Raw genomic sequence first — 26,795 nt, 5'->3', positions numbered from 1 at the left:
TTGGCAGTATAAGTCTTCCTTCGTGCTACGAGGGAGACAGAGAGAGAGTTGTGCTGGTGACCAGGAACGTGAGGATAAACTATTTCCTCTCTATTACATTCTTGCTTATGTCGCTCGGTCCCGGTATGCACTTCATTAGGAGAGTAGACATGAATGGACTTCCACTCCTGCATAGAGCTGTTCTATTTTATTTAAACAGGAGGAGATGGCTATCATCTAATGCCTTCCAGTGAAAATAATTGGTCTACAATTAAATCTGAGTTGCAGAAATTTGTAGACTCAAACAGTGACACATTTGAGAAAATATTAGCATATTTCTAATACATCTCTCAATATATCTATCTATCTATCGAATAGTTAGTTCGTTTTTAAACTGTAGTAGTTTATTTTTTCACCAATGATCTGAGGGCGCGCGCGCTTCCGCTGCGTAGAAAAGTGCCGGAAGTGATCTCCCGCGCGCGTACGTCACTCGTTGTTTACGCTGAGATTTCCGAAGTGTTACCTTTCGCTGTGCATATCTAAACGTATTTAGACGTACATGACATCGCAATGGAAGACGATTTTGATATACCAACGACGAGGACGTCGACGACAGTGTCCCAATCACACACCTGCCTAACTACCGCGGACTTCGCCAGAGCGCGCACGCACGCACGCACGCACGTTACGCAGCGGAAGCGTGCACGCCCTCAGGCCATCGGAACATGGTGGTGTACAAGAGGTGAAAAATATCTAAATACTGTCCGTTTTCTCACACGAACCACTCGTTTCGTGTTCTTGCCATCAATGTATCGTTTAATATGGATTTCTCTGTGCGTGGTTTTGTCCTTTCATAGAGAAAGTTCCCTATACTGACCATTATATGACTGACAGACTAAAACGGGTTGATTAAAAAATCTCAAAATTGGATCTGATGAAGAAAAAAAAGACGCCTACACCTCAGATGCCCTTGGGGTAAGCTGATAAACTTCAAATTTTAGTTTCAAAGTGAAGTATCCCTTTAATTAACATCTTGTGAAGTCAAAATCTGATACATCAGGCCATTTTGATTCACTTCAAAATGTTTGTTTAGAACTGTTTTCTAGGTAGGAACTGATAGACTGTGTTTGAATGAAGTGTTTAACCTTGCCATTATACGTTACTATCACTTTATTCTCCTATTTGATACTGTTCAGTGCTTTGACACAATCTGTATTGTTTCCAGGGCTATATAAATAAAAAGTGCAAATCTGTTTTCTGACAACAAACTATTCTTCATCTTGGATGGCCTGATGTAAGTAAATTAATTTTGTATTTTTTTTTCTTTTTAAGGTAACTATTTCTTTCAGGCTACGAGCATTTGCTCTTTGTTCGTAGCTTTTGTCTATAAATTGAGCATTAGATTTAACGCTCAGTATGTTCCACACTGCTCAGAGCTGAATTATATTTATTGCATATTAGTACAATTATTTGTGTCGGTTATCAATCCCACACAGATCTCTGTCTCTCTAGCCTGTATTTGTCTGTCCAGATTAGATCTTTTTATTTTAGGCCTACTAGGTCTTCCTCAGTCAGTGTGATGATTTACTCACAAAGCTGTCATCTGTTTAATATGAGACATCTTCATCAGACGGAATGTACTGCATTTGGAGTATTTCATCTAGTAGAGCCAAACAAGGGCTTTGATTCAGTCTTGAGCAATCTCTAAAAGAACACACTTGCTTAAATCCTATACACGGTCACATTCAAATTAAACCTCTCAAGATATTAATTCTTCTTTTTTTATTTTTTGCACATGATTTTTTTTTGTAGGCTTATGTATGTACACAAAAATATTGCATGTTAATTTAAAAAAAAAAAATCAGAAATGTTACACATAATATATTGTAGAATGATTACACATTACATATAATATATTATTTATAGAATTTTATTTTATAAGAACATAGACTTAATTTTTGTTATGAAGCAGCTGATTAATATCCTTGAATTTAACCACAAAAGTGGAGATGCACCAATATTACAATTCTGTAACATCGATATCTATTTTCCTGATTATTTTATTTTATTATTATTTTCCTGAAAGTTATCACACCATGCATATTGATAAAGTTTATGAATAAATATGTAATCCTTAGTTTAAAAGTAAAAGCAACAAAAAGTTTCTAAATGTATAATTTTACTAATGCAATAAAAAAAAATAAATAAATAAAATACACACACACACACACACACACATATATATATATATATATATATATATATATATATATATATATATATATATATATATATATATATATATATACATATATATATATATATACACATATACATATACATATTTTTGAATCCTTTTGTCGTGGTAACGTTTTGTAAGTTATCTCCTGTATTTTAATTGTGATATTTATTGATTTTATTACATTTATTTCATTTAGTTTGTTCTTTTGCTATTATGAATGTAATTCGTAATAGTTGAAAGCATTGTGACAAATGTAAGTTGTATTAGTGTTCTTGTTTAGCAGTCAAAAAATACAGTATATATCAACATAAAGCGTATGTCTTCCTGTGTTTTAGGTTCTTTAGGTGTCTGAAGATAAGGTTGCGTGAGAAAGTACATTGTGTACAGCCTACACCTATAAGAACATTATCAGCAGTCAAAACAAGACATGAGGACTTTAGATACGAGGAGACAACTTCCATACAGTCTTAACATACTGACCTACACGGCTCTCTTGACTGGATGTGTGGGCATGTTACCACTATTCCTCAACCTCTTCAACATAATTCAGCTCAGGTGAACTTTCCCCAGCTTTTCCTTCCTTTCACAAGTGAAAACATCTTCAGAATGTAAACGTTCTTCCAGGAGGAGTAAAGAATGAGAGGAACTTGAGGAAAAACATTTGGCGGGCTTTGATATTGGTGTGAAAGCAGACAGAGGGAGAGGGGATTATGGGATAGGAGAGTGGATGGAAGCTCTTATGACGGATGAGGTCAGGGCTGATCTGAGGACAGTTTTGCCAGGGTTGTTGTTTCCAGCGGTTCAGGTTTGTGTTAAAACAGTAAGCTGATCCTAATTCACCAATAATGGACGTCCATCTTTGATCGTGTTGCAGTGATTCGAAGGCACCTCCTTGAAAACAAAAGGGGGTTGTTTTCAATCAAGACCAGATGGGTCGAGCGCTCCCTGGAATGAGAGAAAAAGCTTTTCTTCCTTCAGGAAAGAGAAAGCTATCCTGTTACGGCCTATTTGGATTTAGATGTTCTGTTTGGTTGGACCACACACAAACCTAAACATCAACACATTTCCAAGAAAGAGTGAATCTCTGCTCTTCTTGGCCTTTGTTCTGTGTGATTCTGCGCCGTCAGTAAGCCTTGGTTTCCATGCGGTCAGGATTCAAAGTGAGGCCTCGACATCAGCTGGAAGGGCTTTCACCTTTTTTGTCTATCGGTGCTTCTTTTTTTTTTTTTTTCATCCCTTTTCTCCTTTTCTTTCTGTGGCTTTGTAGTGGTTGTTGCGCAAAGGCCAGACATTCCTAAGAGACAAGTAGCCTAGACTTCCAGAGCAGCTCATGCATTGATGCAAACTGTGGGCAGACGCTGAGCTAAAATTAGTTGAGATTTATGGGATGTGTGTTTGCGCGTCGAGGAGGTGCCGACACGGAAGATTTTTCACAGATTCTTGCACAAACCCGCAAACATAAACACGCACACACCTACTTAGTCACACATGGGAGGCATTAGGACGTAAATAATGAGTTTCACACCATGCGTCAGGGTGAGTGTCCACTAAAACAATCAAACACATACACACCAACTGTGCTGTGATGCTTGTTGATTATTTTTCCTGCCGTGTGAAGAGACGGCTCAGGGTTACTTCAGCCTAGTCTAGCCCATGCTCTTGTGCTGGCTTTTCCACTCTAAAAATGACTGTATTTCTACATATTTTCTTTGTAAAGGTGTCACAAAGGGAGTGTGTTTGTTTTGGAAAAAAATATGGAAAAACTATTAACCTTTTTGCTTTATTATTTATTTATGTATTCACATATTACTAAAATGTGAATTATATTTGTGCATTTTATTTTAGTGTAGGCCTATTGTATAATATCTATCTCTTAACAATATTAAGCAGCAAATCAGCATATATAGAGTAGAGTAAAGCTTCTGAAAATTTAGCTTTGCACACAATTTTTTTCTGAAATTATTTTCGAAAATTAGTTTTTTATTTTGTAGTAATATTTTGCAATATTGATTTTAATATTATATATTTTTTTAAAAACATCTGCTTGACCTTAAAATTTAATAAAATAATAGTTAAATTTAAATAATATAAGTATATATGTGTGAAATGCATGTTTTTAATTAAGAATAATGTCTGTTGTAAAGCATAATAAAAATAGGCATCAGGTAAAATTTAATTAAAATAATTTCTACACTGATGTATGTGAAGGATGTAGCCGTTTTGGAAAAAGTCACATGAGAAGTATGCATTACTTTGTGAAATATGCGCTTACACTGCACTGTGATCATGCAGGCTTTGGAACAAACAAACAAAATAAGCACATATGTGGCCTGACATAACAAGGTCACACACTCGGTACAACCTCACACAGCCATTGACGTATATAACACAAGCTTATTCATTTATTTATTTCATTACTTTATTTATTTTAATTTATTTATAGCACTGATCCTATCCTGGAACAGCTGGTTTGCTGAGTGAGAGGCTTTAAACTTTTATGAGTACTTTGCGTTCTACATTTTAATGGAATGAGTGGAGACACACACGTCTAATTTAGATCCAGACATTTATTAGACGAAGTGACAATGTTTTGCACTGAGCACAAACAGCACAAGGTTTAATACACCACCTAACTGTGCTCATAACAAACCATTCAGACAAACCTCTTTTCCATGGATGCCTATTTAAAAACATTTACACAATACTGCATATTATTTAAACTGAGAATAACATTAACATCAGGACAATCTTATGTCAATGAAGGCACAAATCAAGACAATCGTAAGTCAGAGTAAAAAAAAAAAAAATTTTTTTACAGAGTAACAAATAGCAATGGCAACGTACAGAATACAAATACAAGACGCATTAAATAACACAATTTAAATATGTTGTATATCCAGTCAAGTTTTCTCAATGACCTATAACAGATATCCTATAGGATAAACATTCTTTTTCCAGTTAATTATATATATATATATATATATATATATATATATATATATATATATATATATATATATTGATGGTTACACTGTACTTCATATAAAACTGCCACGCTGATGCTTAGGTTGATGGAAATGCCTTCTATTAACGTAGATTTTAATATTGAGCACATACTTAAAGTTTAAAGCTAGACTATTATAGTTCACGCTTAACTCACAGTACAAATGCCTCATGCAAGCAATGTTTTAAAAAAAGCCTGTGTGAGCAATTAAACTAGAGGAACAACCAAAAATGAACAGAATGTAACAAAAAAATGGCATAGTATTATCTTTTTTTTTATCTTGACATGCCATTGTATGTTGAATAATAAACAATTGCACATACACATTATATACCACTTCCTGACAATTTTACAGTTTGAGACGTGACCTTTTGATTCCCATTTTTCAAGTGAAACCTTTTTAATCTTAATCTTTGTTTTCATAATCTACTGCCATAAGATTGTATCTTTTAACACTCTGCCTTGTGAAAAGAATATTTTTGCGTCTCTTTCCTAAAGCCGTTTGCTGTTGAAACGTGGGTCACTTCTGGACCAATATTACACCGTAGGTCGGCGCTTGTCTTTCCACACTTCCGTGCTTCAGGGAGCTCATATATTTGCCATTGTGTGTGTGTGTGTGTGTGTGTGTGTGTGTCTGCGTGAGAGAGAATGTACGGCATCATAACACTGACCCAACCTTTGCCCTATGACCTTTTCTGTGCTTTGTGTTTGACTAGTTGCTCTCTAGCTGATCTCAGAGATATGTCAGCATTTGCATGTCTCGGTCACAACATGTTAAAACAAGCTCTGGGATCATGATGTCCTCTCAGTGTATTTTCGGTACCCTTTACAACATCTTAGTACTTCCCTTACAAAAAAAAGAGTACCAGTGAAGGTAATATCACTGCACTTTGACAAAATTAACATTATAACTTTTATTGTATTTATGTAGTAGTTTTTGTGTAGATTAGATTTTTTTGTAGTTAATTGCAGTCATTATATGTAGTATTTTAGGGCTGCCAAAGTCAACAGATTTTTTTTTAGCATTTGTATTGGTACCAAACAATACCATACTAGGGCCATGATACATGTTAAAAAAACATGGTAGTACTGTAGTAACCTTTGGTACTTTTCTGTAAGTGTAGTAAAAACAGTTCACAAAAGATAGCCTACTAAAGACAAAATGCTCTAATTTTGTTGTATAATAACCCTACATCTTTGCAAAGTCTCGAAAACATTAATTTTCTTTAAATCTTAGCATTACTGATGCACTGCTGTGCATGTACTTCACTGAAATTGCTGGTATTATACAATGAGAATTTATTATACAGGTGTTCAAATGGAGTTTGTCTAACACTTTTCGTAATGAATGACCTGTATCGCTTTAAACGCTCTCCCATAAACTATGAAATGGCCTTGGTGTTTTCAAAATGTCCAAACCATGAACGACAGATAAATACAGTAATTTAAATAACACAATCCCAGCTGTCAATACGTGCTGCATCTCGGAGAACAGCCGCTTTAAAGTGCTTCCGTTGTTCCCCCTCGACTGTGGAGTCTAAAACGAGAATATCATGAGAAATGCTCATCAACATGAGTTGGTGAATGGAGATTTGAAATGTCCCGCTTCTCGACCTGTAAACATATACCCAGCAGTACTGTGATGAGAAGTACAGGCTGGGAATCATTCACTCTTCCAGTCTCTGTCATTTTGTCCAAGTCTAGCCTAGCTGGCTGCTGATGTCCAGGGCTTTCTGGTACACCTGGGTAACATCATCCAGATCGCCCAGCAAGGAGAAGCTCCCATTGTCTCCAGGGGAACCGGGAGGGCTGCGGATGCCCTTTCCACCAGGAAGTGGCGCCACGGTCTGAAGGCCCCTGAACCCAGCCATCTGCAGCAAGTCTTCGGCGGAAAGCGAGCCCCGGATGTTGGGTTTCGGAGAGGCTGGCGGCCAGTCCAACCCCATGCTGGATAGACCCGTCTCCTCGTACAAGATGCTGGAGGGTCTGCTTTGGCTCCGCGAGCCAGTTGAGTCTGCCTGGCCCTCTCCATGACCTCCTACAGCACTATGTGTGGAATATTTCCCGTTACGCTTCAGTATACCTTTCCTCCCAACAGTCCGCTTGGGCGGAGAGCTATTCGGAGGCTGCACAGTAGCGCCCCCTAGCAGTTCGGAGGATTCGCTGCGCTCCGGCGAGGAGTAATACCCAGACTCCCGTTGCTGATTGTTTTTCAGAATCCCTTTCTTGGGTAACATGGACACCATTTTAGCTGGCGAGCCGCCCAGGGTGTCTTCTCTCTCAGGACTCGAGCCGGACTCCACGTCTTGGTAGCAAATGGATCGTCTGAGCTCTACTTCGCACAGACTCTGGGACCGCTGGTCTCCGCTGGTCGCCCGAGTCTTCAGGATACTCTTTGGTCTCTTGAGGCCTGGCTTCTCCTCTGCTACACCCCATACGCCACCATCGTTCTCCTTCATGGACTTTCTCAGACGCCAGGCAGGAGTCAAGGCTGTGCCATTGTTAGTGTTTCCAGGCTCTGGACGTTGAACTTTGCCTGGACGGACCTCGGTGCGGTTCTGCCAGTCAATGAAGCGGGCCAGCATGGGCGAGCTGTTCTCCCTTTGCGTTTGGCAGTCACACACGCTGGTCTTCCAGCCCCAGTTAACCCACCAGTGATTTGCAATGTCCTCAACTGTAGCCCTGCGATCTGGATTTACCATCAACATCCAACGGATCAAACCACGAGCGTCTGAATGAGATGAAGAGATCTCGGTCAGGTAACTGAGATTTGGGTTTAGATGACTTAAATGTCTAGTGAGAAGAGACATACCTGATGACTGCGGCGGTTCTCTGTATTCTCCGTTGCTGATCTGGCGAATGAGTCTTTGGTGGTCTCCTCCATCGAAAGGCATTGTTCCGTACACAAGAGTGTATAGTAATACACCAAGAGCCCAACTGTCAACCTGTCAAAACACCACCACACTGATAAATTGGTCCAATGGGAGATACAATTTTGGAAAATGGTATATGGAACATTTTAAAATTAAAGTTGCAATTAAATAAACACCGGGTTTTTTGCTTGTTTTAGTCAGAATTTTTGTATATGAATGAAAATATACTTTCAATTAGTTAATATTTATCAATTTGCGAGTTTTAGTCAAAAAATACTAGTATTATTTTAGTTGATGCGTTGCACAAAATTACACAAATATTTGATGATAAATTTGCAATAAAATGAAATATAAATAGATATAGATTTTTATATTTAAAATTATAATTGTATACAAAATGTATTTTATAATTTTGTCTAATCATAAAAATTTAATTTAATATTTTGTATAAATCTTAAGGTATTATTAATTTAAATGATATTCATAATGTACTAAATTATCAATAAAATACATAAATGATTATATTGCACATAGATTTGTTATTTATATATTTGCATTTCTATGTAACAATTTTATTTTTATAAAGCAACTTTTAATTAAAACCGTTAATTTATCATGATGCAGTTTTTTGTCTATAAACTTTTTCAGATATTTAACAACTTCACCGACTGGTTAACCTTTGTACTAGTTGAACATGTGCCGGTAAACACATCATTTAGCAATAGATTAAAAGGTTGTGTTATATTTTTTCTTGCCTGGGCCACAAAGTCAACTCCACCTATATTTATGGACATTTAATCAAGCTGTCATTGTACACCTAACATATGAGAACAATAGGTAATCTCGCATATATCTGTGCAGTAACTGCCATCATAACTCCTGCTTGTTATTTAATCATTTCTCGTGCCGACCTCGTCTGACCCTGCTGCACCTCTGCTGATTAGCCAAGGGTGCAGGCCAGGAATGAGGAGGTATCGAGGGGAAACAATGGCTGATTACAGAGCAGGAAATGTCCACTCCCTGAACTCCAGACCTGTCTGACCCTGAGTAGATGTGAGGAGCTCTGTGATTGTTGGCCCTGATCCACTGATCTCTGACCAGCAAAAGAAGAACGCTGCCTTTCCCATGGTCTCCAGTTATGTAAGGAAGATTGAAGGACCGGGGGGATCATTGTGAGTGAGCATGATTGAATGTCCAGAGGCTTTTAGAGTCTTGCATATGTCATCATACAATAAAAAACGGAAAAAGTATGGAAATTTTGATATATTCCTGTGTTCCAGACAGGCTTAGTGTTTGCCTATTAAATATTATCAACTGTGAAGGGTCTATAAGAATGCTTAATGTCCTGAAAATAGCTTTGAGATTAGTTCTCGTTCTTTTTGGCAAAGTCTTTGTTTCTCATTGGATTATGGTGGATGTTGGGTACGCTGACTGACTTGGCCTGTTAAGCGATTCCTGTGGGGAGTGACTGAGTTTGGATGTGAAATGAAGGGTGGTCTCACCTCCCTCAGATACGAGTGGAAACGCTTTCTCTTTCTCTTTGTTATCTGTGTTTTGTTCTCTTATCATGAAGAGACAAGAAATATGTGATTGCGTTTCCTAGCCCACATTTTTTAAAAGTTAAGGTCTCTAAGGTTGCATAACTGGAGAATATTAGTTTTTAATGTACCTCCGGGCCTCTATATGGTCGTCCGTTCACAATCTCAGGGGAGGCATAAAGCGGGCTGCCACAGAACGTTTGAAGAAGCTTGTCCTTGTGGTAGAGGTTGGACAAACCAAAATCTGCAATCTGCAAGAAAAAAAAAACAAATCAGAAAAGACTGATATTAAGTAATAAATCACTAGAGGAAAATCAGGATGTACCTTAATGTTACCGTTGTCATCCAGGAGGATGTTTTCCAGCTTGAGATCCCGGTGTACTACTCCGCTCTGTAAGACAGCATCAAAACCATAGCTTTTAGAGCTACTTATAGATATTATAGGAACATCTGTTTATATGCTGCCAACTATTTTTGTCATACTTGACACTGTAATGAACAACAAATACACTGCTATTCTTTAAAGACAGCGATATTTAATGGAAGGGAAAAGTGACATTTCCCTTCATCCACTGTCAAATGGCCTGATCTGTGTATCTCCTCCTTCCTTTCCGGGACGACCTCCTTGGAATCCCCCAGCTGAGTTGATGACATCATCAGCCCAGCTGTGTAGAAACAAAGGCCAAGCTCAGGCTGAATTCCCCCAAGGCGCTTCGTTTTCCAGCTGACACGGCCCCGGGTACCGGCTGACCCTTTGTACTGATCTAGGAACGGGATCTTCTGCTTTAATCCTACCCTTAATCTTTATCAAACTAGAAAAATATGCTCCGAAATGTGAAATAAAAGAGAAAACAATGAAGAAATATGTGCTGGATCAATGCGAAAGGTCAATTTGAAGTGTATCACGTTTGGAAAGTGGGAAAAAATGAGAGATGAGGAGGGGTTTTGGCGCCAGGACAGAAGAACACAGCTGCTCTCTGGCTCCACAACCTTTCGCATCGAGACGTTCTTGGAAGTTTAGTTTATCCTTCTCATATCATGTCGAGTCCTCCTTCATGCAGTAAATCATATTATGTACTCTATAGAGAGCTTGTGCGCGGCTGCACGTGAACATTGCACAGATCACAGATGTCAGATGTTTAGTTAGCGAAGCTATGATAAACTGTGCTATAATGCATTTGCCGTCACTGTTAAGGCTAAAGCACCATAGCAGTATATGGTTAAATGCAAGAAATGCAGTAGAGACTATTTTAACAATATTCCAACTGGAAGCCGTTTTAAGCTAGTTTGCCTGGTTAAAGCTGGTCCCCAAACCTGGCCAAACTGGTCTGGCTAGGCAGGCCAATCTAATGTTTAGCAGCTCAATTCCTCTGAAACCAACCAACCAAAACCCAGCTTAGATCACATAAGTCCAGAGATAAGTAATTTGAGTAAAAAAATTGTAAACCAAATTTCATTTCGCAATCAAAACATTTAAATGGATAATCTAAAATTTACAGTAGCAAACTGGTTGTCTTATTATTTTGGGGGTTTTAATAATACAAAAACCTTTTGTTTTTATTTTTTCACTTAGTTTGAAACACATTTTCAATATGCACTTCAGTGCTAATATATCTTCTATATGAATATATATAGTCCAACCAACATCATTTACCTGTATGCCCTTTTTTTCACGGAGCACACATACAAAGTTATTCAGAAGAATGTTTTAAATGTTTTGGCTTAATAATTGCAGTCAGTGGGGTCCAAAATGAGACTTTTCATTGAATGAACCAAACCCCCCCCAAATTTTCAGAACCCCCCCAAAGTTTCCCAGTAGAAAATGTCATGCAGATTTAAAATGATATGATGGTCAGCAAATTAATTTTTAATTTATCTCCACCCTCACCTTGTGGCAGTAATGAACAGCAGAGACAATCTGTCTGAAGAAGTGTCTGGTCTCCCTTTCGCTGAGCCTTCGGCGCTCGCTGATGTAATCGTACAGCTCGCCCTTACTGGCATACTCCATCACGATCACAATCTTATCCTTATTCTCGAACACTGCGAATAGAAGCAAATACAACCGCGGTTGATTAGATTACTCAACATCATTGCATTACAGGCATATGCGTGTTAAAGCGACGGCGCATGGAAATGAAAACAGCATATTTCCATTAAAACAGGCTCTCTAGCAAAATCTCTCTGTCACTGACTGTTAACAGTTTGGCTCGAGCTTTCGTTGGGCCGTTGCCAGAACGTAGGAGTCAAAATCGCCAGCTAGTCTGGATTTAGTCAGGGTCATGGTGATTAGGAGCTGTCTTTGCAAGCGAGACCACAACTGTTAACAGGTGTTAAGTGCAGAGAGGAAGCGAGCTTTGGTGTACGTGATCTTGGATGGTGGCGTAAACATTCCCGTTCTAAGAAAAGGTACGTGTTTTGCACAACGCGGTATTCTTAGTAGCAGCTTTTAGATTAATAGCCATCATTTCAGCCAATCAGGGAAGTGTTTATCTTGCGAATCTTGTCGGAAAAAAAGGGACCTCAGCAAGTTTTTGTTTTTATTTTGCAGGGGAGTGAAGCTGTAGCTCCATTCAGATCCTCCTCCACCTTCTGCTGATACAGCAGGAGCATCTCCATGGTGACCCTTCATTGTTTACCGCCCAGAGGCTGGTTGTCACGGTGAGGGTCGGTGGACCAAATAAACACTGAAGGTGACTCTCTTGGTGTCACTCTCAACATGCATGTGTATTCGGACACCTGTTCGCTGTCTAGGACTACCCAGGCTTGTTGGAATAACCTTTGTAAACAAGTTCATGTTCAAGACACCCAAACCATTGCTAGAAGCCAGCACTGAGTAATTACCTCTCTCTGCTAATCCGTATTAGACACAGGAGACTGAGCGCTCTCCGCTTTGGCACAGCCTCTCAGACCGATCCAGGGTCAGTAATAATGACCCCTGGCTGAGAGTGCGGCGTGAGTCCACAGCCGTGGCGTCTCTCTCTGTCAGCATAGAGATAAAGCAGCTTTGTTTTGAGTATCGCTACATTCTGGGTCTAATTTGATGGGGTTTTGATTTATGTTCTGAGAGGCAAAGCTACATGCGTGGGACATGATTGCTGTAGGACTGTAATGACTTCAGCGCTTTCGCTTCATCTCCATTAGAGAGTGTACACCCCCAACAATGTTGTTGCCTGATCAACACCCTTGGGCCAGCAGGGTGCGGTCAGATCGCATAAATAAAACGTGAGGGCAACTGATCTAAAGATGATTGGATGCTGAGAAAAACCACACTCGGCAGCAAAGGGTGTGGAGTTTACACATGCTGGGAATCAAAGTTTGAAGGGGTTTGCAGGCTTTTGATGTGTGCTCGGTTTCTCAATGCATTAAGTGGAGTTGACAGTGACAGTGTTTCATGACTAGCAGTGAGAAAAAGACCTACCTTCGTATATAGAGATGATGTGTGGATGGCGGAGAGAAGACATGATCTCGATCTCTCTGCGGATATGCACCATGTCTTGTTCATCTTTAATCTTCTCCTTTCGAATGGATTTAATCGCCACCTGAGAACCGACAAACAAGTAGAATCAACCTCTAGTGGAGAATCTAGAAAATATGAATGGATTTCTGGTTTAGTTGCAATTTTTCAGGGTGATTGAGTAGTATTGACGAAGATGAGGGTCAAAGGTTAAAAAAACTGTGATTGATTGATATTTGTGTTCCAGTGGCATCCTAGCTCTGGGGTCATAGTTCATAGAAACAGAAGAGCCTACTCCCTTTTATGGTATCAAAGAGTTCACAGGAAAAGAACTTCCTGTCTTAGGTGACAATCTAGCTGTAACGGCACTCTTTTTATTTAACCTTGCAAAGCAATTTAATATAGCGTGTTTAAACATGGTTTATAACAGTTAACTCCAACTAAAATACCTCAAAACTAGGATGTTTTACATTTAAAATACCTCTAAAATTAGGATAAAACTTAAGCTTATTTTATTTCAGATAGTTGCTACGTCAACATTTCAGTTCATTTAGTTTAACTTGCGGTATCAAAATAAACTAAAAACTGTATTAACCTATTTAAAAATGACTAAAATACTAATATACTAAATTATAAAAACAATTTAAATAATTTTATTCAAAATATTACTGTTACTACTAACTACCAAAGTGTCTCTTTTTATAATAAAATATAATTTTTTCTTAATGTAGAATCTTTAAAATATTGTAATAAAATACAGTAAAAATAATTAATGTAATATTACACAGCGATAATATGCTTTAATTTCGATAAACTTTGCAGATAGTGATTTAAAAGATGCATAAATCACGTAAATTATTGAAAGCATTTCAACTATATTTCAGTGCTCTTTTTTTCTGAAGAGAGATGTGTTTTGTAAGCTGAAGGCAATGACAGTCTAGATCTGGAGTTAACGGCTTAACCTTGAGAGAAAATGGGTTTCTATGAAGGTGAATGGCTTTTTTGGGAGAAGGCGCACCACAGGAGTTATTTTTAAACGTCCCATTTACCAGCTCTCAAACAGGCTCTATCACAGAGACGTGTCCGCGCTCAAAGGCCCGCTTTCAAATAACCTCTTTTTTCATTTTTACATATTTTTTTAAACAATGCAACGTTATCTTGAGCATAACTAATTTTGGTGGCTAAGGTAGCTGTATTCACTCAGTATCTTAAAGCCTTGTACTAGAGTGCTTGAGGATGCCGAGAAGATTTCTCGCTTGCCAAGTCTGAGTGGTCATGAGGAGGGATTAAAATCGCAGGAAGTTTGCAGCATGTTCCTCCACTGACTCATAAAACACGAAGAAGGGGAAGTGGCGATGACAGAGCTGACTTCCTGTCCACCCAGTGCAGTTCACAACCCTGCCAACCCAAGCCTTTTAGGGGCAAAATGTTCATGCAATGTATTGTTTTCTTGTCAGATGACATCTACAACGCATGCATTGCATGTTACAGCCTTATCAGTGACTTACGTAAGAAAATGCGTTTAACCTGCCGCTTGGATATGATCTTTCTGGTTACACTCTGGCGTTTGGCATTAGTCTGGTGGACGGTTTTAGAATTAGAATGAGCGCATGTGTTAGGAGCCACTTTAGGACCTTAATGTGATGCACTGTCTTTTCCTTTTAAACTTTACCCTAATTACAGTGAAAGCATAAACTCATTATAATTGCATCGCGGCAGACGGCCACGCAGGTGATTTTATTTTTTTTTTTGACCTCGCTGAAGGAAGCGCACATGGTTGAGCGGTGTTGTTACCCAGCCTGCGGCTACAGATCATTAAGCCAACCTGTGTTTGATGCCTTTGCCAGCTGGCTGTAGGCTTTGCTCTTCTCTAACCCCTGGCTAAAACTGAAGCCTTCTTATTGTCTCCTAGACATAGACCAGCCCATTGTCTGAGCCTCACACAACAGCTGTGTTGTTTTACCTGTCTGCCGTTTAAGGGGGAAAAGGGAGCACCTTTACTCACTGGAGCACTCGTGCGGAACAAAGTTTCGGAAAACTGCGTCATAGAAAATTGAACACAATGAAGGAGCAAAAAAAAAAAAAAAAAAAGCCAGTCATTGCATTTGTTGTTTCTTTGCAACTTCCTCTGCCTTTTGCATCTATGTCTCCAAACGTATACTATGTCAGTGTCCTTTCAAAGAAAAAAAAAAAGAAAAAGAAATTCAACCCACAAAAACGGGGAATTCTTTTTTTTAAAAAATGGAGCAAGCAATACGTAAACACTAAATTACTGTTTCAGTTGTATAGCCATGAGATTTAAACAGTATGCTTGTAAAAATTATTTGAGTGAGAAAAAAAAGATCCCAATATTCACTTTTACTTAGTTGCCATGACAATGTAACTCCTAAACCCTTAAAAAGACTATACAAATTGCAAACAAACCTTAAAAAAAATACTTTTTCAGTGCTTTCACAAAATTATAAGACTTGCAGTTCTGCTTATAAATCATTTTAACTCATTGTATCTCATGCCATGAATTAACCATATTTTTTTTATTTTGGTGACTATCTAAACATGTATTTAATTTGTACTGAACCTGGAATATTCCTATTTCTTTATATATGGTAAAATCCTGGTTTATCTGTATAAAATATACATGCAACTGGCTCAAGAGCAAAAGCCAAGACTATTCGGTTATTAAGAAGCACATGCAAAGAGTCAATACAATAGTTCTGGTTTAACTCATCCCACAATGTTATGAATTCTTTCCTCCGCTACTAGCATGAGTCATGCATTCCTAGATTCAGCCATCGGTCCATTCAGACAATGAGCACGGACTGCTTCAGTTCGTATATATGCTACTTTATCATCTGCGCCAGTCACCAAACCCCATAACAACGCAAATAACTAAAACACCAACTCGCAAGCAAAGCTTTTGAATGCATACGCTGGAACATTCTTTACTGGTGCCAAAACCATCACCGTACAAACACTTGAGTTTATCTGCACCCTTGGCCGTCAACACTGAGAACACAACCAGTTGTGTCGGTCTCCACAGAACCACACTGTCTAGAGTTTCTGTTGAGTCGGACGGCGTTAATTCTGAGGAAACGCTCATAAGTGGTTTCCGTTATTAGGTTACCAAGTCCCGGACGTGACTCTGAGAGCATCCTGCGCTCAAGCAGCTGTTGACATCAGGCCACATTTTTCGCCTACAGCTCTGACCCACTAGGTCCATATCTGCCCCACTCAAGATGCAGATCTGTCTCGGGATTAATGCATTGACCTAGTTCCAAAACAGAAGTGATTTATCCTAGTTTTTCCATCTTATCTTGCTCTACAGATGTTACGCGTTTCTTAGCGATGGTGGCGAGGCCAAAGTGATATGCAAGGGAACTTTGGTTACTTGCGACATAAACGTACCTCTCGTGCTTTGAAACCTCTGACCTGCTCAACTTCTAGATGACCTAAATGAGCTGACCCCTGTTACCGAGGGACGGAAGACAGCACTTGCCCTGTGAAATTGCGCATGTAATGATGGCCATTAAGGGCGCATTTACTTTCACCAGAGTTTGGAAGGAATGTTTAATTAGGTCAGCTGATCTCAAGTCGAACCCGCACAACATCTCGAACAAGAAAGGATCATCACAAAACGAGATCTCTTTAATATCTCTGTTCAATCCAATGGTACAATGAGATGAAACCGAAACTTCTTCTGCTTCTCCATGGTCACTCTTTAAAATAAAAGTACTATGATGTGGATGGTTCCATTAAAGAACTTGGAACCTTTCCATTGCACAAAAGATTCTTTAAGAAAAAGATTATTTAAAAAAAAAGTTCTTTGGGGAGGTAAAAAATGGTTCTGTGAAAATTCATTGAGATGGGGGGAAAAACACCACAAGACTTCAACGTTCAGCTCAGATTTTAAAAGATGTGAAACTCATTTATTCTTCCAAAATCAAATAAACTGGCTCCTGCAGCTCATTCGATACCTATCTAACAACTTCACAAGATCTCTTGAGCTTTGAAAGAGCGATGTTTGGGTCGTTGCACGTTTGTTAACTCACCACTCGTCCAGTATGCCGCTCTATGGCTTTCTTCACTTTTCCATATGTTCCTCTCCCGAGGGTTTCGAGCAGCTCGTAGCGGTGCTTCAGGTTGTGTTTGTGGTGATGTTTCTTCACGCTGGAGCCTCTCCGTGCACCGAGAGAGGCTGGCATCTCTCCTCCGGGATAGTCCACCGGCAGAGGCTCGATTTCGTTCGCTCCGTTGGTCGCTAACTGTGACGGTTCCGTCTCCATGGTTTCCTCGGCGATGTGTCCAGATGCTCGACGAATCTTAAAATCGGCGCTCGGCCGTTTCAGAAAGTCAGAAATATCCCGAACTCGGTGTTCAGTCGTTGGTTAAGCTAATGGATGGGGTCCGGGATTAGTGAGGGGCGTCTGAAGAGCGACCCGTCAGTCATTCACCGGTGAAGTGCTCGTCTCGCCTCTGGCAGCTCAAATATGCGCGACTCCATGCTTTACCCGTCCATCCCACTACCGGCGCGTGTTCCTCCACCCCTCCTCTTCCCTTTTCTCTGGAGTAAAGACTACAGGAATAAAGAATGCAGCCTGGATGAAGCCGGAGGCGGAGTTATAAGTGCAGGTCTCTCTCGCGCGCTCTCTCTCTCTCTCTTAATGGAATAATGGCATAATGGCGTAATGGAGAACACTTAATTGTGTTTTATTAGGTTTGGTCAGTGCTCTCTCTCTCTCTCTCTCTCTCTCTCTCTCTCTCTCTCTCTCTCTCTCTCTCTCTCTCTCTCTCTCTCTCAATTATTCTTCAATTTAACGTGCTTTATTGGAAGGACGGCTAACTGTACATTTCTAGACTAAAGCATTTCCAGTTGCGAGCAATAATACGCACGCGCTTTGCAGCAGTTACAATGATTACAATCTGACAATAATTTCAAATTTGATTCACTCGAGTAGGCTATAACAACAGTGGCATATTGCTTATCTTTTAGAAGCACGATGCCATTGACATGAAAGTATTTAGGCCCGTTTAAGTGCTGAGGTGCGGTGAAAAAAAAGGTAATTATGTTAGCATTTTTTATAAAATATTATGTAAGCGTTAACGCAAATACATTAATATCTAATGGGTTTTAAAAACGATCAAACAATGAATTGATTACATAAAAATTATAAGTAAATAGCCAAAAGAAATAAATAAAAATACATGAACTTCAAGAACATACTACATTATCTCTTTTTTCATTTGTGTACTGCATTGGGCAGGCGAATGGACGGCTTTTCTGATGAATAATTTTTCTTTTATTTCCTTGAAATTCGCTGGCTACAGCTTCTTCAGTTCGTTTGGAGTCCTCTGCTTGTTTTTGTTGTTATTTTAAACTTTGGTAGCTCTGAAGGAAACGCGCAGCTGAGTAAAATATGGCTCAACAGCGCCCTCTAGCAACAGCACGGTGTTTCTGCGGCTGTCATACAGTGCGGTAATTGGGATGTACCGCCACCATATGGACAGTACTTAAAGTAGCACTGAAACAGGCTGTGTTTTAATAACATAACTCTATATTGCTAGTTTTCAGAAGTATGCAGTCTATACTGGATACTCATTCTGTGAGATTTTACACAAAACAGTAGCTATTATACAGTAGTGTATGCATGCACTGTTTTCTGTTTGTGCATTTAACAAAAGTTAGTGTAACTGGAGACAGTGTGCAACAAAAGTATATGTTGTCGTATGACCTTGCTATATCTGTCACACATATCTTCACACTCATACAGCAAATAAAAGATTGCAAGTTTAGCTCAAGGATTGTTCATACAAGTAGTCATCTTGATATTATGTGCATGAAATACAGTGTATGCATTCTGTACTACATGCTTATAGCAATAGATTTTCTTGGTATGTGATTTGTCACTAGAGGGTGCTGTGGGGCAAAAAAAAGGAGTGTATTATACAAAAAAAAACGTGTAATAAGAAAAAGTGCATTACAGTGAAATATCACACCTTAAAAAGCTAGGGCCATTTTTATATAGTAAATGCTTACAGTCTTTACCCTGCCACGGAAGGCGATCATTGTTCTCTAGTATTCTGGGCTGTGTTTTGATGGACAGGTCCTTAAATCTGATCTGATGGCTGATGTGCTGCTGATGTTTCCCACCGGAGTCAGTCTAAGAGCTGAGCGTTCTGGCATCGACCGTAAGACAGCCAGCAGCAAAAATATCTTTTCTACTCCCAAAAGGTTAGTGAGAGGTCCTTGGTCGGAAGTCTTCGGGGTCTTTGGCTCATATGACATCAGTCAGATCTGTATGATTCAAGTCTGGTGTGCAGGAAATGAACACTCATGGTTTCTGAATGTGCTGTGACTGTCGCCTGTCTTGCCTGTGGCGTGGCATGTGTCGTACTGTACGCTATACGACGACATTCCTGATCTTCCTCGATGTTGTCATTCCCGTCATCCCAGATTAGTGGTTTGTCTCCAGGCTTTGTGTCATACACACTAGCCACACAGTCAGGCAATCTGGAGTTGTGTCATTTTATTTGACGTGACACGAATGCCGAAGTGTTCACTTTCATGTAATTGTAAGTAACAGAATTGCATAAATGCAGCATAAACATCTGTTGTCTCTAACAAAACTATAAGTAGCGGTGCGATATGGTAGTCATTATCAGATTTCCTACATTACCGGGCAAAATGTGGACATGCGCAAGAATCTTTGAAATATCAGCTTTGTAAAAAGAAAAAAAAAAAATAAAAAAAAAAAAATAAATATAAATATATATATATATATATATATATATATATATATATATATATTCCAATTAATCTCACTCAAACTATACAGATAATAACTAACACTGATAACAATAATGACATGATAACATGACAAAAAGGTAGTCAAGTTTTGAAGTGAATGGATAAAGTTGATAAGATGAGAACAGGCATAGTTTTGGTTTTAGGTCAGCTTTAATGAAAGGTTTCGATCCACTTTAAACTAAATGTTTTACTATATTTCTAAATAGTGTATAACAGCATCATTACATTAGTCTAGTGTTACTGTAGGAAGTGTTCTCACCCTTAAAAGGAAGCTGACTGTGGTTTGCCCTTTGACCCTCAGACCCCTGAGTCACTGATAGTCTGTCATAGACAAATGCATGAACATTGCGCAGTGCACACGCACAGGCCTACCTCAGCACCAAACACGCTCGTAGCAAGATCCAGATGTGCTGAGCGGCATTTTTCTCTTCTTTAAATTCAAAACGATTTCTTACATCACTCTTACATCATTCACATTCGCCAGCAATCTCGCATCTTGCTTTAAATTCCACTTTTTCTTGCGTGTGCTTGACGCATTTCCTTTTTGAAATGTGGGCGGGGCATATCAAAAAGATTTTATAGATGGCCGGTCGGCGCAAACCATGACGTGCTACAAGCTGTTAGTTGACGTTAAAAAGCGCTTTATATGATCCCAGAAGAGAGGAATCTAAAATCTGCCGAAGGTTTCATCCGTATATGACCCCGAAAACTTAGAACACATGGACTAAAAGACACTAAAGTCTTTTACTGGGTTCTACAAATAATGCAGTTTTTCAAGGCGGAACTATTCTGCAGTTTCAAAGCTTTTTTTCCTCCTTGAACATGACGGCGCACCTGATTCTGTGACACATGGTCTGGTATAATGGTAAAGTTCAGGCAGAAGCATTGGCCCCAGGCTGAGACTGAACTCTAGCGTAATTGAAGGCCTTTCTGTCCTACTGTATGAAGATTAACCTGCCATTACATGCACAGGGCAACATAGAGACGCACACAACCTCCATCCAGATATGATTTAGAAAAATAATCATCCATCCCAAAACACGTGTAGTTTTGCCTAGCCCAAATTAGCCATGAGAAATGTTCACTCAGCACATTGTTGTTGTTTTTTTAATGATCAGTGATGATGAATCACATGAGGATATAATGAAATCAGAATATATTTGCATTAAAATATTCCATATATACGCATACACATACAAACATATAAATCCATATATATACACATACACGCACACGCACGTTGTTCTTTAATAAATACAGCAAACATTGCATCTGTGCTGAAGAATCTACAATTTTATTGTCATTTTGTTTTGTCAGCTCAGTTCATTCAGCGAAAATTTGCTTTGCCAGTGGTAAAATCTGAAAACATAAACTCAAAGTGTGATTCAGAGGAGTTTAACTTGCGTGGAGTTATAAATAGTAAGCACTTGGTACATAGAAAAGTATTTTTAAAGAAGAAATCGGCAGTTTCCCCCTCTCATACTATATGCTTTTGATGATTACAGCAATTAATTGGTTTGGAGTGCTAGAGTATGAAGCAAAAAGATGCCAGTCAGGTGTATTTAGTGGGATCTGGTGAAGTATTAGTCGATGGCGCAGAGTCAGACATGCTTGATAAGTGTGGACGAGCACGTGTCCTTTGTGCTGTCCAGTAGTGCAGGTGAAAGGCCAATGTTTTTGTGTTTCTCTTTTCTCCTAACAGTCGTGTTCAGGTACGATTCTGCACTTAAGGATCTTTAAATAGTTCTGGACTTTGTTCGAATCGCGACGAAAGCAGTACAGGAGCTCGTAGTCGCTCATGGCCTCTCCGCTGTCAGAAAGAGGAAGCATGGCTTCAGCCGCGGACAGACCTGTCACAGAGTTGCCAAGCATTCCCAGTACTCGCATCTGACAGAGGACGAGAGACAAGCATGAATGAATCGTTTTACACAAACAGAGCACAGAAACTTCTCAGACGGGCCAGTTCCAATGTCTGATTAACTGGGATGGTTCATTAATTTGTTATTAAGACATCACTTCGTGAGGAAGCTAATATTTCGAGGTCAAGTGCTGGTCTTGTTATTGGATAAAATGTATAATTCCTGTAATTCAAGAAAAGAGTTATCATATTTATAATTTCTTGTCATAAATTCAGTAAAGCTTAAATGCTAAGCTTGGCAAATGAAAAAAACACTCAAATTTGAGATAAAATTTAGAAAATTTATTTCATTTGCTTCTCCGTGTCACACTTGTTTTAGTTGCTAGATTTTAGTTTGTGATTTGTATTAAAATTACGTTAAAATGAATTAAATAACATTTAATAATACATTAAATGTGTAATTTTTACTATAATAAAATGTTTTTGGTAATTAAAATTACATAGAAGAAATTACTAAAAAAAAAAAAATATATATATATATATATATATATATATATATATATATATATATATATATATATATATATATATATATATATATATATATATATATATACACACACATTTTTGTGCAATAATTACTAAAATGATAGTTATTTATTTTAATTACATATTTTAAATACATTTTAAAGTATTTCTTTCAATGTGTCAAAATCACTTTCATTGTTGCATTAATTGTTGCTAAATGACAAGATAAAATATTTGAATATATGAAGTATCTAATGCTCCAACAATCTCAAAACATATACAAAACAGATAGCAGTCAATAGAAAAGCAAAGATCTTGTGGAAAGTGCCTGCAGTAAGTCACAAATACAATCTCCTGTTCCTTGCTTTGATGCGACTCACCTTCTCAGCTACTTTCTCCACCCCTTTCCTCAGCTCATGGGCCATGTCCCCCATCTCCAGGGCTTTGTTACTGCTGAAGCTGTTGAAGTCCTGCTGATGAGCCATGCTCTGGTGAAGCTGGAACAGGGGGTCCCTCCAGGCCATCAGCAGTTTAAGAATCACCTCGGTTAACTCTTCACGCTGGCACACAGGAGTTTCAAGAGTTAAACGCTACAGGTATGCAGGAGCAGTATATATAATATACTAATGAGGTTTGAGAGTTTGAGGAGGTAGTTGCCGGGTTACTTAATTTAGCAGATGTGACTTTAAGTGCATTAATTGATGGGACAGTTCTCTCGGGACGGTCTGCGGTTAAGTGCTTAGCTCAAGGGCGCAGAGGTGATAAGACAGCATTGGGATCAGAGAATACAGTCCATTAATGACAAGCAGTGGCTGCAGAGCTCAACTTGGGGATGTTTTTTTTTAGCATGGGCTTGCTGGATGATTAGGATGTTATACTCACAGCTAGTTTCTGTGCGTTCTCTTTGCCGTTTGGAGTCAAAATGTTGGAGGTGTGACACTTGCGGTAGATCTTTCCAATATGGTTTTTGCTGGGCAGGAAATACTGTTCCTTCAGACGGAAAGAACAAGAGAAGATGAGGGGGAAAAACCTGAAACTGAAGCCACGTTCAGTTTGCAGAAAGATATTTGGTTTATCACTTTTGGAATTTTGTATGAATATAGATATATTTAGATGTTAGAATAAACTCGTTATTTTGTACATTTTACATATTAACAAAAGATTTAACTTTTAGTCAAATGTTGTTATGCAATTTATTGTGATTAATGCAATATCTTAAACATAATCTGATGCAAATGTCTTTTAGATGATTTTAGATGAGCAAAAGCAGTTTGTCAAGTTATAATTATGCATTTTAAATATCTAAAAAAATTGTATTAATTCTAGACATGAACAAAAATTTTAAGCATTTTATTATGCACTATAAAATATCTACAAATGATTGTATGCACTTGTGTAATAATATTTATAAAACATCATTTTAATATTATTTATTTGCTATTTTTATTATAGATTAAACTTGTAATTTTTGCTGTTATGCATTTATTTTTTTTCTATGCCATTAAAAAAGTGTATTATCTTTAATATTAACATTTCTATGCATCATGATTAAATAGGTAAATAAATATCTCACAATTCATGCATGATGTTAGCAAAAAGAGAATTTTGTCTGTATTATCAAGAAAAGTGCATTGTTTCGCTTTTGAGATGAGTACATTATTTACTTTATATAACAACTTTTTGATATATACGTGCCCACCTTGCTAAATACAAAATCTGGATGCAATTCCCAGCATTTTAAAACCTCCTGACTTTGTTGCATTAGCACAATTAGAAGTAGATTCAGACGTGACTCACAAACTCTGAGTGGAGATCGTTGGAGAGGCTGTGCATTCTGGCAGAGTGCTGAATGACCCTGTCGAAGAGATCTGCCAGGGACGGGACGTGGCATCCTGATGGCCCGTGTGCGCAGATGGGTGCGGAGCCGACCCGGCCGTGAGGATCCAGGCACAGAAGTGCCACAAGCAGCGCAGCCACTGCCGGCAGAGACACAGAGAGAAATACAGGAGCAGAGGGTTAGAGACAATCTGAGTTCCTCCGGAAAAAAAAAACAAAAAAACCAGGAGAGTACATCCACAGATGGAGAAAGAGATTTGATTTCTAACTGCAGACAGCGACATGGGCTTCAAAAGCTAGCCGGTCTCCTTGAATCAGAGCCTCTGTCAGTTCATTGAAATACCTTGCTTCAGGCTCCTGGACATTCTGAGAGGACAGGAGAGGAGAGGTTGTGGAAAAGCAAGGGGTCGGACTGCTATTTAAAGTGCTCAGAGTTTAGGTGCTGAGGGACGAATCTGCCCATTAAAGAGAAGGGAAGAACGAAGGGGGCGGGCATGAAAAGTGTGCGTGCGTGATGATGGCGTGATTGTCATAGTCCATTGTGTCCGTTCCTTCAATCAGGTGGTGACTAATGCCTCTTCCCCCCACCCAAGTCCCTGCAGGCTGCCCGCTTCCATTTTGTGCTCTTACCTCTTTCACCCTCTCTCTGTCCTGTCTTCTGCCCCGCCAGAGTGACCTGGGCGATTAGCGCTCTTGACTTCTGACACGACATGGCCCCCGAGCGCCGGAGAGTCGTGCACTTTACATGCTCGGCATGTTTATTGCATTATATTACATTGAATTATTATAATATACTGTTTTTGCATGTTTTTAATTTTAAAATACACACACACACACACATATGTACATACACACAGCATTGGGGGTAATGCATTACAAGTTACGTAATCGGATTACTTTTTTCAAGTAACTAGTAAAGTAACTTTCTTTTTTAATTTACAAGAAAATATCTGGTTATTTATTACTTTACTAGTTACTTTTTTTTTCCCCGTATATTGACTGACAAGATTCCTGTCCCCATGTTGAGAGAAAAGTGTGAATGCAGTAATTCAAAATAAATATAGCAAATAAAATGAATTAAAAAAGTGGTCAGGGGAAATTTTATACGTATAAAAAAAATATATATATATATATATTGGTAAATAATAGACATTTTTTCTTGCATTGTATCATTTAAATAAAGTAGTTTAGTAAGAAAAACATATCTTTGTTTAATATAAAATGATATATTGGGTTGTTCATTATTATGTGTTTTACCATAAATATTATAAAATAATTTAATAATAAATATTGATGAGCAGTCTATTGAAATTTAAAAGAGGATAAGAGAAGTATATATGAAACATTGCATATGCTGACAACAAAATAGAGAATGTTCATGGGAAGATTTATTTTTTTAAGGCCCAGTGCACTCGGGGTGAACACACTGATCTGACAAAAGCCAACAGCCACTGAAATGTGATGTTTTATGGGGCAGATATGCTTTTTTCTTCTTCTGTATCCCTTTGTGTTTGAAATCAGCATGTCTCGCTGCATGTGCTCGATAAGAGACACTTGACCTCAGACATTTGTGTCAGCGTGGTTGGATGTTCGGTACCACTGTGACGACCATCATAGCCCCCCGACTCTCAAGGCACGTTATGTGTGGCTATGACAAGTGGACATTAAACCGGATGGAACCGTGACGTCAGACAGCTGGATATGGGTCAAACACAGACAGGGGGACTATTATTAGATACCAAATCTCGCAAACTGTCATAAAACAGTGAGTTGTTCTCTCAAATGTTCGGGGATGAAAATAGCACGCGGACAGAATGCCACTTTATATGACGATGTGCGTGAAGCGTGCTGACAGAAGCGATAGGGATCAGGTGACTTGATAAAACTCTACACTTTTTTTTTTTTGGTCACTTTTTAGAAAACGCCCTCTCGTGAAGTGTTGACAGCAAAACGAAACATTAGCAGATCGGTGCTTTAGATCTCCAATCGCCGGAGGTCTTTGGAAAACATTCACCGTTGAACGAAAAAGGTGTGAATAAATGCATATTATAAGAAAATGACCGTGTTTTTTGACCTTGCATGCATGTCAACCTGTTGTTTGGGTCTCCCGAAACCCAAATATGAAACTTTCATAAACCCTAGGGGCACTTTAAGTTCAAAAGTTCAGCATTTAGTATGAACTAGAAACATTTTGTAACATTGTCAATGTCTTGACTATCACTTTAGAGTTTAGACCTATTTAACGCATTTCTTCGAAAAAAAAAAAAAAAAAAAAAGTTTTCGACCCCATGGCGGGTTTTTTTTTAACGCCGTTTAAGAATTTATCTCTGCCATCATTAATTAGTTTAATTAGTTAAACTTGAGTTTTGCCTGCGGCAGAAAAGAAATCTTGTTTTTACGCTGAGAAGTCCTAGCCAGTCTGTTTTATGCTGACAGTTGTTGGGTTTGGTGGAAGATGCAGGGGTCAGAGCAGTGTATATTTCAGCTATTTAGTCTCCACGTGAGGTTAAGCAGAAGTAATGAGTCAGTCTCTGTTCACACACAACACAACGTGGCGGTAAAATCAGACCCAAACACCCCTAGGGGCTCCATGCGGTCTATTCAAGTTACGCAACGTTTCTTTAATGCAGCATTCCACTTACTGTCTGTCTCTCTCGGTCTCTTTTCATCATTAGTTA

General features: G+C 38.7%; 2 protein-coding genes and 1 long non-coding RNA gene across 3 annotated transcripts; 1 reads left to right on the top strand and 2 right to left on the bottom strand.

Moving 5' to 3' along the window:
- The first annotated feature begins 584 nt into the window (after nt 1–584).
- On the top strand, nt 585–23,328 carry LOC122343305. The gene is made up of 6 exons (XR_006250751.1): nt 585–721; nt 837–954; nt 1,205–1,273; nt 2,557–2,776; nt 22,695–22,877; nt 23,260–23,328. It is a non-coding gene; the product is annotated as an uncharacterized LOC122343305 (long non-coding RNA).
- On the bottom strand, nt 4,774–17,662 carry nuak1a (NUAK family, SNF1-like kinase, 1a). Its single transcript, XM_043237692.1, has 7 exons — nt 17,140–17,662; nt 13,055–13,175; nt 11,525–11,676; nt 9,962–10,027; nt 9,768–9,887; nt 8,038–8,170; nt 4,774–7,956 (listed from the first exon to the last, which is right to left on the bottom strand). The coding sequence occupies exons 1-7, from the start codon at nt 17,371–17,373 to the stop codon at nt 6,926–6,928; spliced, it is 1,857 nt and encodes a 618-aa protein (XP_043093627.1). The 5' UTR covers nt 17,374–17,662; the 3' UTR covers nt 4,774–6,925.
- Nucleotides 21,003–24,577, bottom strand: prl2 (prolactin 2). Its single transcript, XM_043237693.1, has 5 exons — nt 24,461–24,577; nt 24,079–24,257; nt 23,164–23,271; nt 22,662–22,841; nt 21,003–21,782 (listed from the first exon to the last, which is right to left on the bottom strand). Exons 1-5 carry the CDS (start codon nt 24,480–24,482, stop codon nt 21,591–21,593), a joined length of 681 nt encoding a protein of 226 aa, XP_043093628.1. The 5' UTR covers nt 24,483–24,577; the 3' UTR covers nt 21,003–21,590.
- Nucleotides 24,578–26,795: the final 2,218 nt, after the last annotated feature.

The sequence above is a fragment of the Puntigrus tetrazona genome, chromosome 4 (assembly GCF_018831695.1).
Source record: "Puntigrus tetrazona isolate hp1 chromosome 4, ASM1883169v1, whole genome shotgun sequence".
Classification (NCBI taxonomy): Eukaryota; Metazoa; Chordata; class Actinopteri; order Cypriniformes; family Cyprinidae; genus Puntigrus; species Puntigrus tetrazona.
Note: the sequence above shows the minus strand (reverse complement) of the source record. Positions and strands in the feature narration are given on the sequence as shown.